General features: G+C 41.2%; 1 protein-coding gene across 1 annotated transcript in view; it reads left to right on the top strand.

Moving 5' to 3' along the window:
• SORCS3 (sortilin related VPS10 domain containing receptor 3) overlaps nt 1-15,064 on the top strand; it is a 317,894-nt gene that overhangs the window by 172,376 nt on the left and 130,454 nt on the right. The window contains exon 4 of the mRNA XM_075107684.1: nt 7,115-7,273. Within this exon, the coding sequence (XP_074963785.1) occupies nt 7,115-7,273 (159 nt within the window). The remainder of the gene's footprint in view (nt 1-7,114; nt 7,274-15,064) is intronic.

Below are 15,064 nucleotides of genomic sequence, written 5' to 3' on the forward strand. Positions count from 1 at the left end.
CATAGGACCTACACGTAACTTGAAGAGCAAGATGTGCTCTGATCATTCGCTCTCCATGCTGGAAAGATGGGGAACCTACAGATGGGGTCCCCCTGACATTAATGTCAGAGATCTATGCTGTTTTCTCAAACCAGCTTACTGGAGTAGAGAGCTACAGCCTCCAGCACAGCTGGAGGAGTCTATGGAGGAGGTTCTTCACAGGAGTTGGATGCTTACAGAAACAGCAATTGACATCTGGAAAGATCAGAGTCAAGCGATGGGGTTCTGCAGAGTAGAGGTTGGTTTGTAATTACAGAGAATTCCTGATGGGAAGGAAGTTCTGGAGAGAGGTTAGCGCGAAGTGCCTGAAAGGTCTTGAGAGAGCTATTTGGTTCTTTGGTCATGGTACGTATAATGCAGACCCAATGCAAAAGTCTCAGGAAACTATTTCATTGCTCAGTTTCTATGGGTGTCTGACTCATTTTTCATTATCCAATAATAAATACAGTAGTGAAAGTCACCTTTAACGCTTAAAGATTGCTTGGATTTTATGGGATTGTATTGAAGTGAGTGCCAAGGTATAAAAGCCTTATGGTTGAGGTACTTTTATAACACATGCTTCATAAACCCTTATAAAGTGAGTGCAGTGCACTTCATCCTTTAAGATTACAGCATTATGGTTCTGAGAGATGGTGATCTAGTGCTATATTCATTAATTAAATCTGTTATTAATGTTAAATTTTGGGCAATAAGAAGTGAAGTTACAAGAAGTTGAAATGGAGTAGGTCCAGACAATATATCACTTAGGAGAGCTCAGTGCACCTTTACTGCTTGACTGATACCCACAGGTTATCCTTAACAATAAGGAAGTTTTTGAGCTATGTGAAGCAGGTCTGGGCTACTCTGTAACACAAGGGACTGCAATGACTGTCATCTTTTTGGGATGCAAAGCTAGTAATTATGTGGAAGCTGTTGCCCCCTTCATGGCTGTCTTATTTACCTTCCCAGAGAGCAGATGTCTCAATCCTCATGGCTGCTGATCACTAAGTAACGGGGTGGGTTGCTTTATTTGTATGTAAATAAGTAGGATTTCTCTCTAGAGCAGATTTTTATCACTGCCATCTTTTCTTGTCTGACTGATATGCTGGTCTTGGTGACTGGAAACTAGAAATTGTCTTCCTTTTCTCCTGATTATTGCAGGAGTCAGTGTACCTACCGGGCAGTGAGCAGGGATCTAGCCATTTCTGAACATCTGTAAAACTTTGTGTAAAGTCAAGGTGTGTTTTCTAAAGAAGTGCAAATCATGCAAAGATATTTTTAGTTTAATACTGATTTTTATGAGTGTTGCTTTTGCTGGTAAGTAGACAGTTACTTGTGACAACAATACATTTTTGTCTCACAGGGGTTTGGGCTGATTTAATTAAACTGAATTTTTTAAATTGAACTGACACATGGTGAGGAAAGAAGAAAAAAGGATGGGATTTTATTTGCAATGAGTTGCATCTGTCCTCTGTGGGATTGGCATAGAAGGGTTTCGGGCATGCTGTGTAGCCACGTTCTAAGAGGTTAAGGTTGTATAAATACCTCTGAGGCCATCCTTTAGCCTTCAGGGCAAGTAAATTGCAGTAATGATGTAGGAGAGAGGAGGAATGGGAGAGGAATGAATAACCAAATATTTGCCAGTAAGAAATTTCGGATGGTCAAACATTTAATCTAAAATGCTTCAGCAATAAAAAATTACTTTTCCCATAAGAGAGTTCCAAACTATTCACATTGAAGATACTTGTGATGAACCGATATTTTGAAAGAAAATTATTTTTGTATCTTTATGACTTTAAATGTAATTTGATTTTGGTTTTTCAGTTTCAAAAGGAGAAAAGGACACCATAAGTCCAAACAAAGCAAAAATTCTCTGTTTGCATTGACATTTCAGCATAAATTGTTGAAATTTTTGGCTTTTTAAACTCAAAACTAATATGGAACTTTGTTGGGAAGTAAGCTTAGCTCCAGAGGTCTTGTGGGACGATACAATCCTTTAAATGTTTTAAATCAAAATGGGAAAGAAAAAAAAAAAAAAGGGCTTTTTTTTCTTTTTAAAATCAGATTTATGTTTTTGACATAGATGTAGCCTGGCCTTAGGAAGGACCTAAAGTGCTTCTTAGTTGAGGGTTTAGTGGGAGGAGGCCAAAAAAAAAAAGAGCAAAACTTTTCCTAGCTTTTTCATGTGTAAGCTGAGCACATTTGATATGGAATTCATTACGAAGCTGTAAACACGAAACCTTAACTTTCTGTTTTTGCAGCAGTGTTTGTGGCAGAGCTGTCTTTTCAGTTGCAGAAGAGGACAATGCAGTGCTACAGAGCAAATTGCTAATACTTTGCTAAGGAGCTGGGTTTCTTTTGTAACTATGGAGACTTGGGCGGTTTGTAGGTGGATTTTTTAAGACTGTTTTGTTTATTTCTTTTTAGAATAGCACTTTATATAGGCGAATAAGGATGTGAATGAATGAGAATGTGACTAGGACCTCTGAAAAGGACCGCTTATGAAAAGCACATTAAAATGAAGAGGAAAATCAGAAGGCAGTACACAATGGTTTAATGCTATCTACTTATTTCTGGGAGGAAAGGACATTTATTTTGCACCTGTCTTCTGTATTCATTTACTGGGATGCTTCCTGCTAATGTAGCTCAGTGGTACTACTGCTACAGATATTGTACCTATAAAACTTCTCCATGCTGATTTAAAGAGATGTGCTTTAGTAATTTACAGTGAAAATTTATGTTGGCTGAGAAAAATAAAAGGCTCCAATGAAAGCTAAAATTAATAGAAATGCCTTTTATGTGGCACGTTGTTTTGTGTTTTGTCCACAGATAGTTTATTAAAAGATTCAGCTGTGTACAAAACAGATCTCTGTTGTGCTGGGATAACACAGAATCAGGGAGCAGGAGTGGTGATAAAGCTTTTGAATCTGATGCTATGGATACAGGTAATATGATGGGGGGAGGTGAGGGTAGTTGCTCTTGGGAGCAGAAAAGGAAGGATAGCAATGGTGTGCCAAGCGGGCCTGGTAAAGTGAGGGGAGAGCTGTGAAGGGTGCCGAGAGAAGAACTGAGTGCCAGGCTATAGGGGTCTTTGGCATAACTGCAGTAGGCAGATTCAGGCAGAGATGAGTTCAGGCTACCTGTAGCTCCAAGCCAGCAGAGTTTGGGCACGTTGTAGTGCAGTGCCCATGAGAAGTGTGATAGCTCATTACTGGTGTGGTGTGATCAATATTCCAGATCACAGTCATCTTTGTGCCTGGCTACCTTGGAGCAGAGGAAGAAGAGTGTGTCACCATCTTGACTCATCCACCTGGACATACCCTATGTGAAACCAATACTGAGGACAGTGCGTCGACCCAGTGACACACCTGTGATTTTAAACAGGGTAGCAGGAACTCAGATTTAGTTACAAATCCTGCCTTAGTTTTTATTATATTAGCCCCATCAGAGGGCATGCTGTTTTAGTCTATTTGTGCTGTGATGTGGTGTCACTTTCCTTCCTCTCCACTTCTGCATTTGTTCAGAGCTCTTTTAAGGGTCCTACACACTCTCCAACAAATCTGAGTGTCTCTTAGCTACTTCTGTGGTTTGTGTACCAAATACATCATGCCAGGTACAGGTACAACTCCTCCTCTCCTTGTTCTTTCTGCCTGCAGCCTCTACTTCTTATTTCCTGGGATAATTCCCCTTGAAATATTCAGAGCTGGATGTGTTTCCTGATCATGTGCTAAAGATCCCAGTCTGTACATCGTAGTTTATGTTGTTCCTGCAAGGTGGCCTCTCTGAAACATCTTCCTTGTATGTGCTTCCCCTGCTGGTGTCTGGTGTTCTGGTGAACTGGAGTTCATTCAGAACAGCTCTGTATGTATCATCATTGCCCCCAAAGCTCCTGCTTTGAAGGAGATACCCTACCTACCAGACAGGTCTCTTCCTCTGCATTCATATCCTAAGGAGCTACCTGAAGTTCAGTCTGATTTTCAGCCTGATTTGTTTTGTCTGGTGCTTGCCATTCATTGTCCACCGAATTTTGGAGGTCAGGCTATAGCCTCTAGAGGAAAAGCTATGTAGTACAAATCACCTCATCTCAAGTATGTTTTCAAGGACTTACCCTTAGCAGTAACCGATACTGCCTCCCCTTCCCCTCTCCACTTAAACTAGAGGAGGCAGCAACTGAAAATAATATTTTTAATATATGTCTGTGTGTATATATGTATTCTAGAATGTAGCAAAGTGAAATGTAATTTCCGTTTTAATAAAGGCTGCCATTTAATTTAATATTATAGAAAATTATTTGATCTTAAAAACCTATACATTATGTTTGACAACTCTCTGGTGCTCCTTTGCTATTCTTTAAGGAAATTATAAATGGCAACACAGGGTGCTGGCCGAAATGATCATTCTGACTAGAGTTTATTTATTGGCTCTTAATGAAAACTGATTAATCTAAATCACTGCTGGGGTGTATCCTTCACCCTGGTGCCATAATGAGACGTGGCAGTTTCAGACCTCTGACAAGCATCCTGCTATTTCCCCTGCTAAAAGTTGTCTCCTCCCCCTATAGCTTCCAGCACTAAAAAGACAAAAAAATAAAAAAAACCTAAAGCCCAGTGTCTCCCATTCTTCTTCTTCTGCTTGCCACATGACAAAACTGTAAACCAGTCCTACTTGCATGACTGGTGATGGCCTCTTGTTTTTCCACACTGATTGAGCCTCCTGGTTCTTCCATCCGGCTTTGTGTAGGATCCGCCTTGCCTGGCAGGGTGGATGACAACAGAGATATTGGGTGTGTTCTTTTCTCCATTTGAAGACTGGGGAGTTGATATCAAAACTGGGTGAAGGGGGTGTGTGACTAATGTGATGGCACTTACAGCAAGGTATGACCATTGTTAGACTCTTCCAGCTTTCCCTCTAGCTGTTAATTTTCCTAGCTTGATGGTTTTACTTTTTGATCTTGCAACTACTGTTATGCTTCCAGAGGAACAAATTGCCTGGCTTTGTGAACTGTCTGGTGGAAACCTCACCTTTTCTGTCTCATCTGACCTGTTTCTTGAGCTATTCACCCAAGTGTTGCAGATCATGTGTGAAAGGGCAGAGTGGATGTTTTGTGTGCGTACCACAAGTCGTCTATGCAACTGTTAGCTGTCTTGTGCTCCTTATGAGGGCAGAACTCTAACTGTGACCATTTAATATACAGCATTATTAACTTTGTAACCTTCTGCGATGTCAGGTGGAAAATCTTTTTATTCCTGAAGTATCTTTCCTTTCAAATGTGAGATCTCTCTGGAATACCTTGTTACACTGACAATCTTACATCCTTCTTCATTCTGCAGATGCAAGCGATTTTTACTAAAATGTGTTACAGTTCTCTGCCTGGCACAGGCAATATGCTTTAGATGAACAGGGCTATACTTGGGGGATAAAATGTCTTTGAAATCTAAGTCACCAGTGACAGAAAAAGTATCTTGAAATAGTGGGTAAACCTTTCTTGCTTGGAGCAAAATTAAATGCATATTTTGATCTGATTAAAAAGAAGAAATGTGCCAAAGCTTCCTGCTAAGTGGAAGCCATAGGGACCTATTCTCAAGACTAATTCCCAGGGAGTCAGTTGCCTGTGGGGATATTTCTCATTTCCCATGCTGTGCACCAGAGCACAATGCCAGTGCACTTTTTCAGGACTTGTGGTGTGGTTTTCAGTGGGAACAGGTCGAGATTGCTTTATGAGGCTGGTAAGTGGTGTATGTGAGGGATGTTGAAGGAGCTTAGAGCTCAAGCTGGATTCATACAGGTGGCTTCGCCCTGGGACAACATTCAGTTTTGAAGGCCTTTTTAATTTCTTAATGAAAAAGATCAGAAACCATTTGTGTTATATCCACTTTCCCTTTGTGACTTCGTGGAGCTAATGAGCTGCTTAAGATTAAACAAGCACCGAATTATTTTGCTTGAACAAGGTCTAACATAACAAGGGTCTTACCATTCCTTGTAACTGATTTTTGCTGCCAAAATTAATGTGTTTTCCTATTGTAGTCTTAAAGGTGAAGCTCTGTGAAGTTGGATAAGGAAGGTTATTGTGGACATGAGTGTAACAAAACTGCAACTGATCGCAGCTAGCTGATCATTCTATAACTAGCTAAAAAAGGCAGTTTCTGGATCTGTTTTCGTGCTGAAAGGCAGTTTCTATGTTTCAGCAACTGTATCAATAACCTGCTGTGTTTAGCTCAGCTCTAATTTATTTCCCACTGTTTGCCTTTATTTTATGGTACTGGCATTTGCTTTAATGTAATGTCATTTTCTCCAGATGTTAATAAGATGGTGTTAATGTTTCCACAACATTTTTCTTGATAACGTTTATGCAGAGCATGCCATCTGATAATGTGGAATCAACCCATTTTAAAGTATTGGTAATAATTTTCTAATTAAAATTAGAGGCTCAGAAGCGTTTTCCTCCCTGTACAAATTGAGGTCATACACTTTCCCGCACTGGGGAAAATTATGTGTTCACTGAGTGAATGAATGTCTCCTACCGTATAAATTGGAAGCATGATATATGAGATCATGTATCAATGTTTGTGCACACACACACGGACTATTTTCAGATGCCAGCGGCTGATCCAGGTAGGCATTCTGTGTTTCCACTGAGGCGATGCTCTCATTTGTAGCTCTGCAAGCTGCTGAATAATGAGCCTTAAGTCTCAGGAGTGCCCTGCTGTGTACTTCTGGAGAGAGTGTTCCACATTTGGGAAGAGAGGTGGTAGACTGGAAAGGGACCAGGTAAGCCTGGCGTGGCTGTCTGAAGCTGCTATACCCAACCAAAATCAGCTTCAGTATCAACACAGCATTTTTCATTCTTTCTGGGCTTTCTGAATTTATCTGAATAAAAATAAAATGAAAAACAGGACTCACTGAATGAATTGCCAGATAAAATGGAAGTGAAACACCAAAAAAATCCACCGTATTTGGGAAACCCTATGGGCTGTTACACTGTTGAGCAACGTTCTGACTACATCTAATAGGAATCAATGCTGTATAATCTCACTTTTAAATGATGTTCAGTTTCACTTTTCCAATAGCAGTCTTTTTCTTCCACTTTTCAATTTAGATCATGCTTCTTAGTGATCCAGAGATTGAGAGCAGCATCCTCATCAGCTCTGATGAAGGGGCTACCTACCAGAAATACCGTCTGAACTTCTATATCCAGAGCTTGCTGTTCCACCCCAAGCAGGAGGAGTGGATCTTGGCCTACAGTCTGGATCAAAAGGTGAGCAATTGATTTCATCTTTCAATGATTCTTGAGCCAGGTATTGAAGGGGATATTGTCTAGAACAACATACTTCCAGAGATGGTAAAGAAATTATGGTGTGCTTTGCACACCTTGCAGGCTTAAATGTGCTCAAAACCACCCAGTGACTCCACAGCAAGCTTGCTAAGGTAGTAGAGTTATGCAGTGATCACGATGGGTATGGAAACTTTAGTAGTGGTGATGGTACGAAAGATGAAAAGAATCTGAGATCTGACATGACATATGGAGCTGTTCTAAAACTCTATTGATTTGTAGGCCTTGGTGATTGCTGAGCTGTCTTTGAGAATCAAGCGCTCAGGCTGAGTTGGTCCGTAACAGCTGGCTGTTGCGCATGAAGGGGTGCTCTTTCTGCTTGCAAACTGAACTCAGTTATCTGGAAATGAGTCAGCACCAACAGATGACAAATTCCTCTGTGCCACTTTTAAGTCACTTTGCGGTGCCTTCTGTTAGTAAGACAACTCTTAAGTCTCTTACTTTGTCCTTAGCAAGCCTGCTCTTACTCATCTGCCTTGAAAGATGCTGAGCAATGCAGGTGCAATGTGACCTGTAAAGTGTTGTGGATATAGGGTGTATGCTTCAGTTCTGGAACGGCAGTCCCCACTACAGCCTAAAGCTGAGACATAGACTGGATGATCAAGTTACCAATTTTAGGAAGCTTAAAACTTGCCAAGCTTTTATCTTTCATGTCTTCCATTTCTGTTGCCCATAGACTCTGGAAAGTAAAAACATGCTGAATAGCCACTTTAAGTTTTTGTCAAGTGTGTGTGTGTTCTGGGTGGAATTTTCAATTCCTACCATCATTTTTGAAGTTTTCTAAACTAGTCAGTCTCACATCCTTGTTTTAAGGACAATACACCCAAAATATTGTGCCTTTTGGATTTGACAGAATTTCCTTTGAAACGTTAGTGCAAGTCTTTACCCAAGTTGTTACTGAGAGTATAATCAAATAACCTACTACCACTGAACTTCCCAATGTAACCTTTCCATCCGCTTGTTAACAGAATGCTATGGCAGGCACCAGGTGGTTTGCTGCTATGCTGCTGCTGATGTTTGAGTGACATTTGCAAGCACAAAGCTATTGTAAATACACCCCTTTCATAGTATCAAGTCCTTACTGTATGAAGGAGTTAGTCAAATGTCAAATAGTTTTGTACACTCGGATGTTCAGTGTAACAGGGATTTTGAAGTAGGCTAGAAAGACCAATCTATTTATTTGATGTCATGGAATGGTTTGATACCACTTTTAAACTGGAGGCAAAGTTTTTAAGTGGTACTGGTGCTTGTACAAGGACAGCTTTGAAAGAAACAGACATCTGATGAGGTGCTCATGGATGTGAGAAGCCAGATATGACATGCTGAGTATGCGTTTGCAAACGCTCAGCTGTACTGAGTGCAGAGCATCTGTTCTTGGGTTGAAACACTGTACTTCTATTTCTAGTGCTTTGTAGTCTTTTTGTGACATGTTAGTCACTGGAAGGAAAAATCGAAATACAAAGTATACACGCGGACTTGATTGTGAGGTTGTAACAGTGCTCCCCTGGTCCAGTTCAGCAGTAGTGGCTCAGGATAATTTTGCTTCTGCCTCTTCAAACTAATGCATCTGAGTGCCCACCTCAGCTGTTCCCTTCTGCTCAGAAGAGAGCCGAGGAAAATAAACTGTGAGTTAGAAACACCCTGAGGCTGCTTGCATGTTTTCCCAGGAACTGAACAAATTTGTCCACAAAGAGCAAAGATGAGGTGCTCTGTAACTTGTTGGTCAAATGGAAATGGAGCAATGTGAAGTTCAGGCTTTGCCTTTATGCCTGCCTTTGCATTCAAGGCCACTCATGATGCTTTTCTTTAGTGGTCAGCAAGATGGCCTCAAGTGCTGGTTGGAAGTTCATCCTTGAGTGGAACCATGGACACAGTGCTTTTCCCAGCTGAAGCATTTAACATAACCCAGGTATAGATTGTACTCAGCCACACCTTGTCTTAGTAAGGGCTGTAAAAGAATTGTCACTCTTGCTCAGGATCATGCAGCTTCACTGCAGTTACTGTTGACACTGAGATAATGGGCAATGCTGTTAGAACGCAAAGGCAGTGCTATAGATTGTGGCAGCAGTGCTGTGTGAAGTCTCCAGATGAAGTCTTCTGAGAGGCCAATGTAATACGTTCCTGCCTGCCAGGAGACGGGAGTACTGCTACAGCTGAATGGGAACCAGAAGCCAGCCAGGACCTTCTGTTAGATGGGGGTTTGGCCAATGAGAAGAATAAAGTGTCTTCTAGGCTAAAAATCCTTAATCCTTAAGTAGTTTCATCAGGTCTTGTGCACCTGCAGAAGACTGTTGTGGTTGTTCTCTTCTCTTCTCCACTAGAAGCCAGATCTGGATTTCACACCTTCCCACACTGCTATACCATGCCCTTTCTCCTAGCTGTGATCGTGGGATCACATCGGTGGCAATGATCATGTGATCTCTGCTGCTGACTGGAACAAAGGTATCAAGAGCTCCTAAAATAAGTGGCTAGAGAGGCTGCAGTAGTGCTCTGCAGTTGTGAAACTATCCAAAGAGATGCCGTGCTGTTGTCAGGGGCTAATTCTCCAATTGGAGCCTGGTTCGCCAGTACTTCTCTGTCCTTCGCTTTTGTGCCGGTTTCCCTCTGAGGCAGCAGGAAGCCATCTGGCACAAAATAGGTGGTGCTGGATCAAACAGTGCTTGCTTTCTCACCTCATGTGTCCTGGTTTTCGGGATACAATTGCTCTGAAACACTTTTGATGTAAATGTATGAAAGGGCAATAAAACAGAAAGTTTATCATTAGCCGGTAACCTGCAGGTAATATTAATTGACAGATACTGTGACAAGGAAGGTGCTGACGAAAGTCAGTGGTTTGCTGTATGCTCAGTGGTGCAGCCGCTCCTACAGTGGGAGACCATAATCTTCTACCTCTCTAAGCTTTAAAAGTGTGTTTGACCTTTAAAGTCTATTTGTAATGACTACTTTAGAGGCAGATTTTAAAATGCAAGTAACTCTGAAAGCAAATAAAATACAGGCAATTTGACACCCAGCACTAGGAACTGTTAAGGGAAGATCTAATCCATCCTCACATAACTGTGAATGTGTAAACAAGTCTGCAAATTTAATTTCTTAGATTAAAAAATAGCTTTCAGATTAATATTTATTTTATTATTTTTCTTTCAATTGAAATAATAATATGGTATTGTAAGCAAGCTGCCGTCAACTTGGAAATCAGTGAGTATGATGAATCTGAAAATCCATTTTGCCTCATATGTTGTTCCACACAGTGAAATGAAATATCAACAGCTAGTGCCCTACAAATAATTTATTTGATCACTGCCTAGATCAAAACAGCCTAAGTTTTTTTTTATATAAAAATAGAAAACAATATTAAAGTTTTCGTGCAAAATAAAAATAGTCCATGTTTTGGATCTTTGGATCTGTTAGAATGTTTTCCTCCGAGTTCTTCTCACCTACAGTTCCATGGCTGATTCAAGCCTCTTTTTAAATCATTCTTTTATCCTAAGTATCCCTCCATTTTTTCAAGCTAACATCTACACATTTGACAACAATATTAGGCTGTTTATCCAGTTGATTAAAAACCCACCCAACCAACTAAAAAATCCCAAGACATTTTGAATTCTGTTCTCTAATGGAATGAATGTCCTTTCCAGGTTGGTGTTTCAGAAGGGTATTTGCTATTCTAAGACAGTAGTGAATAAATGGAATAATGCAGAAATCTGTGACACCCTTGTGAAACTACAGTCTTTACATGTCCCCTGCAGTTTGACAGAGGCCAAGTGATAACTCTTTTCAGAATATGGTACCCCAGTTAGTTTTTTACCCATCTAATAGTAAACTCCTACAGTCTTTTAGCTTGGTTAGGAGAATGCTGTGAGACGTCAGATCAAGTTTATGTATCCATGATATTTGAGGCTTCTCCTCTCTTTCCTGAGGAAGTGATACCTTCCCGTAGTAATATTATAGTTGTGAATTTTCTCGGACAGACACTGTTCCGCCATTATTACGTGTAATTTTGATCATAAGTTTATGCTTCCAGCTTCTCCTGCTGGCTCTGTCTTACTCTCAGCCTTGATGTTCAGGTGTTGCAGGATGCTCTGCAGATAGATTTATTGTTGTTCTCACTGTTCTTCCTGTAGCATTGTTGTTGAATAACCCCACTGCCCTAGCTTGTCCCATGCACAGTTCTGTTTTTATACCTACCTATGGACTTCTGCTACGAGTCTCATATGATTCTAGTTTAAAACCCAAGCCTCACAACAATCTTATGTCCAGAAATGACCTTCCACTTCTTTAAGAGAAGGAGCCCATCTCTTCTCAACAGAACTTCTTGAAATATGACTTCATAGCTGAGAAAACCAAAGGCTTTCTGACAATGTTATCTCTTCCATTAACTGAAATAATTCAATACAGCATCATTTCAGTCCCCAAATCTTTCATTACCACTCCCACATGGGTATTGTCCTGCTTTTTCCTGACTGGGTATATTCCCAGGAGCAAGGGAGAAGATTCATTGAGAGGGATGGAGCTCAGCAGGCTTTCTGAAAGATGTTATACTGTGTGGCTGCTGGTTACTTCGTTCATATAAGGAAAAATCACAGTCACCACTATTTGTTTTCTCTTTGGAGTATCCAAAGAGTTATTGAGGATACTTCCTCAGTGTGACTCAGCACAGCGTGCCGTTCCTGTTCTTAATTCTTGTAGCCAATTATGACCCTCCTCTGCCTTGTTAACTCTCTTGTATTATCAAATAAATGCAGTATGGCTGAGCCAAGAAATCTGCTTGTGTGGGCATGAATGTGTAGCAAGTTCATAGACCCTAATATCTTCTCACAGCATATAAAGCATAGACAGGAGGAATATTTGCAGGGCTTTAAGCAAGCATGGGTGGGCGTACTAGTCCCCTCCAAGCAGCCATGAGGCATTGTGCAGTTATCAGGCCCTGGGAGATTAATTTCATCTTGTGAGTTAAAAACCTTGGATCCCTTCCCAGTAGCTTTGTGTGTGTCTACTTTATTGATAAAATAGTGCAATGTGATGTGTGCACGTGTTGGTTCTGTTAATGGTCCCCTGTGGCCTTTGACAGAAGGTGGACGCTATGTAAGTGTTATAGCCAATTTTGCTGCAAGTCAGGCTGGGTCTCACTAGTAGCGTCCGTAATTGGCCCATGGATATGTGAGCCAATACGAAAGGAAAACAGGGCATCACCCTCCACTTCTCAAGTTTTTTGCAGTAAAATATATAGGAAGCCATTTTAAATGACTCTTATATCAAAGTGTGACGGGAAGGGGTATATATGAAAAAGGTGTGATATTTTCTGTTGGGAAGTATTGGAAACTACTTTATGGAGTGCTGTGAAAGCTCAGAGTCTACCAGCATATACATGAGGTATAGTTTTCATTGCTGCTGTTCATAGTGACTGGGGCGAAAGATCTTGAAATGGTCTTGCATTTCTGATACTAATATTTCAAGTGCCTCATTGTTTGTTTCGTTTATCCAAAGAACCAACTAATTCTCAATAAACTCAGCTTTCCACACCCCAATACCCCTCTGGGGAACGGATCTGGAGGTGGAAATGGAGGGAAGTTTCCAGCTCCATGGAATTTCTCTTAGAATGACATTGAAACTTCTTTCAGAGCAACATGCACAATGCTCTTGCATGAATATTTGTTTAAAAGATAATTTTAAAAAAAGAGAGAAAAAACATTAAGGAAAGAGGGAGAGAGATATTTTAAATATTCCAAATCACCATTGTTAAGAGAAAAAAACTGCGAAGAGATACAGTTCTACCTGTTCCTTACAGGCCAAACCATGATTAGGAACCTGCTGGTAATAGGTGAGGGACTGAATAATTCAATAACAGACCAATTTAAATTCCCCAGCTACACTGTTATGAATTTGAGAACATTGGATAAACAAGAAATTGGGTAATCAGTGGTTTCTCCCTCCATAGGGCTTAATCTTCAGCAGAAAGTGAACAAAAGACAGTGGGTCTCTTAATATCTCTTTGAATGAGGTGATAAATAAAATGTGCAAGATAACATTCTGCTGTATCACCAAGTTGCACCTGGCAGACAGTATCAGATCTGACTGGGGAGATTCCTTTCAGTGTTGGAGATGTGGCAAGTTATGATCTGAAAATTGAATGTGGTGCATGTCAAAGCCTTGACTATCTTGACTACACACTGCTGAATTTATCAAAAAGAATCACAGATTACACTGCGACTGCATGGGAAAGTTTTTTTTAATAGCCTAGACACACAGTGCCAGAACCATGAAGGCAGACCCTCTCTGCTGCCAGGCAGAATTCTCCCCTGGAGCTTGGGTCCAGGCTCCCAGTATGACCTGGGGCACTCAGGCAGCTAAGGGTGGGATTTTTTTTTTTTTTTAAAATGGTGTCTAGTTGGGTAGGGTGCTGCCAAAGAAATCCAGTGGGACTTGCTGAGAGGAGAGCAAAGCTGGGTTCATGGTGTTCTCAAAATGTAGGCACCTTATTCCAGGCAGTGATCCATCTTTGGGATTCTTTGTGATGAGCCATTTTCATAGACTTCAGAACAGCCCAGGTTGGAAGGGATATAGGAAGATCACTCGCAAGCGCACACAACGGAGGAAAAGACAACTCCTCATTTCATCTTTTCCTACCATAGTAGGTCGCTGAACTGGGACATTAAGAGACCCCTCAGTGCCATGAAGGACCTTTGGTCCCTGTGTCTCAGGGAGTGCTGGTGCTACAGGTTGTCAGGCTTAGCTCCCCCTCCATCTGCTCTGCTCAACTTCACTAGCACAGGGGCTTGGGAGTTATATTCTGCTTCATTCCCAGTAAGTGCCCCAGCCCCTGGTCTCAGACTTTTCTGTGTCTCTCATGGAAACTTAGGCATGTGGAGACTTCAGGGTTGTGCTCAGGTGAGGATATTGCACTTCTGAGTTGGAACTCCTGCTGTTGGACAGTGTGATTCTAAGATAGCAGCTGCACGCTGCACCCATGCTGAAATTAAGCAGTGTGCGCTGCTGCTTGTCCAAAGCCAGACCTGACTCCTACAGGCCCAGGCCTGTAGGCCTTCTTTCCTTAGGAACTGAGATATGGGGCTGATGAGGAGAGGTGGGTTGGTGGCTGCCTCACATCTCATTTTGGTATGACTCATCAGGCTCCTAGAGCTGTCACCTGGTCCTCAGCAGCACAACTGGTCCTGGAATTTAGATGTAACTGTAGTTGTGAGAAGTGTGAGCAACTTCTCCTTTTATCAGCAACAGCTCAAGCCTGCACCTCTGGGGTAAAACTCAGCTTTTCTTAGCAAGATGTGACTATTATATTTAACAAGGAAAATAAGCTCTTTCTGCTCCCGCATGGATCCTCATGGTAGTATCATCATTTCATTGTATGATGCGAGAGAACACACTGGGACTAATTTCTCATCATGGCTCATTGATATCTGAAGAGCACGATGACTGTGGTTCCAGTCCTATGGATACAATACTCAGGTTTCAAATTTATCTTGTCGCTTGGCATCTGAGAACCCTGCAGAGTGAAGCTGGAGGTACACCTACTGCATTTTTTTCTTCACCCAAAGGGGAAAGGAATTGAGGAAGCTGCCATAATAACAATTATTCCTACAGGGCTATCACACTGAGGAATGAAATAAAGTGAGTATGTTGCCCAGCTATAAAGGAACACAATGTTTTGTGTTTAATGCAAGCCATATTACAGTAGCTGCTCTTAGAAATCCCTACCACACT

The sequence above is a fragment of the Phalacrocorax aristotelis genome, chromosome 12, assembly GCF_949628215.1.
Source record: "Phalacrocorax aristotelis chromosome 12, bGulAri2.1, whole genome shotgun sequence".
NCBI lineage: Eukaryota > Metazoa > Chordata > Aves > Suliformes > Phalacrocoracidae > Phalacrocorax > Phalacrocorax aristotelis.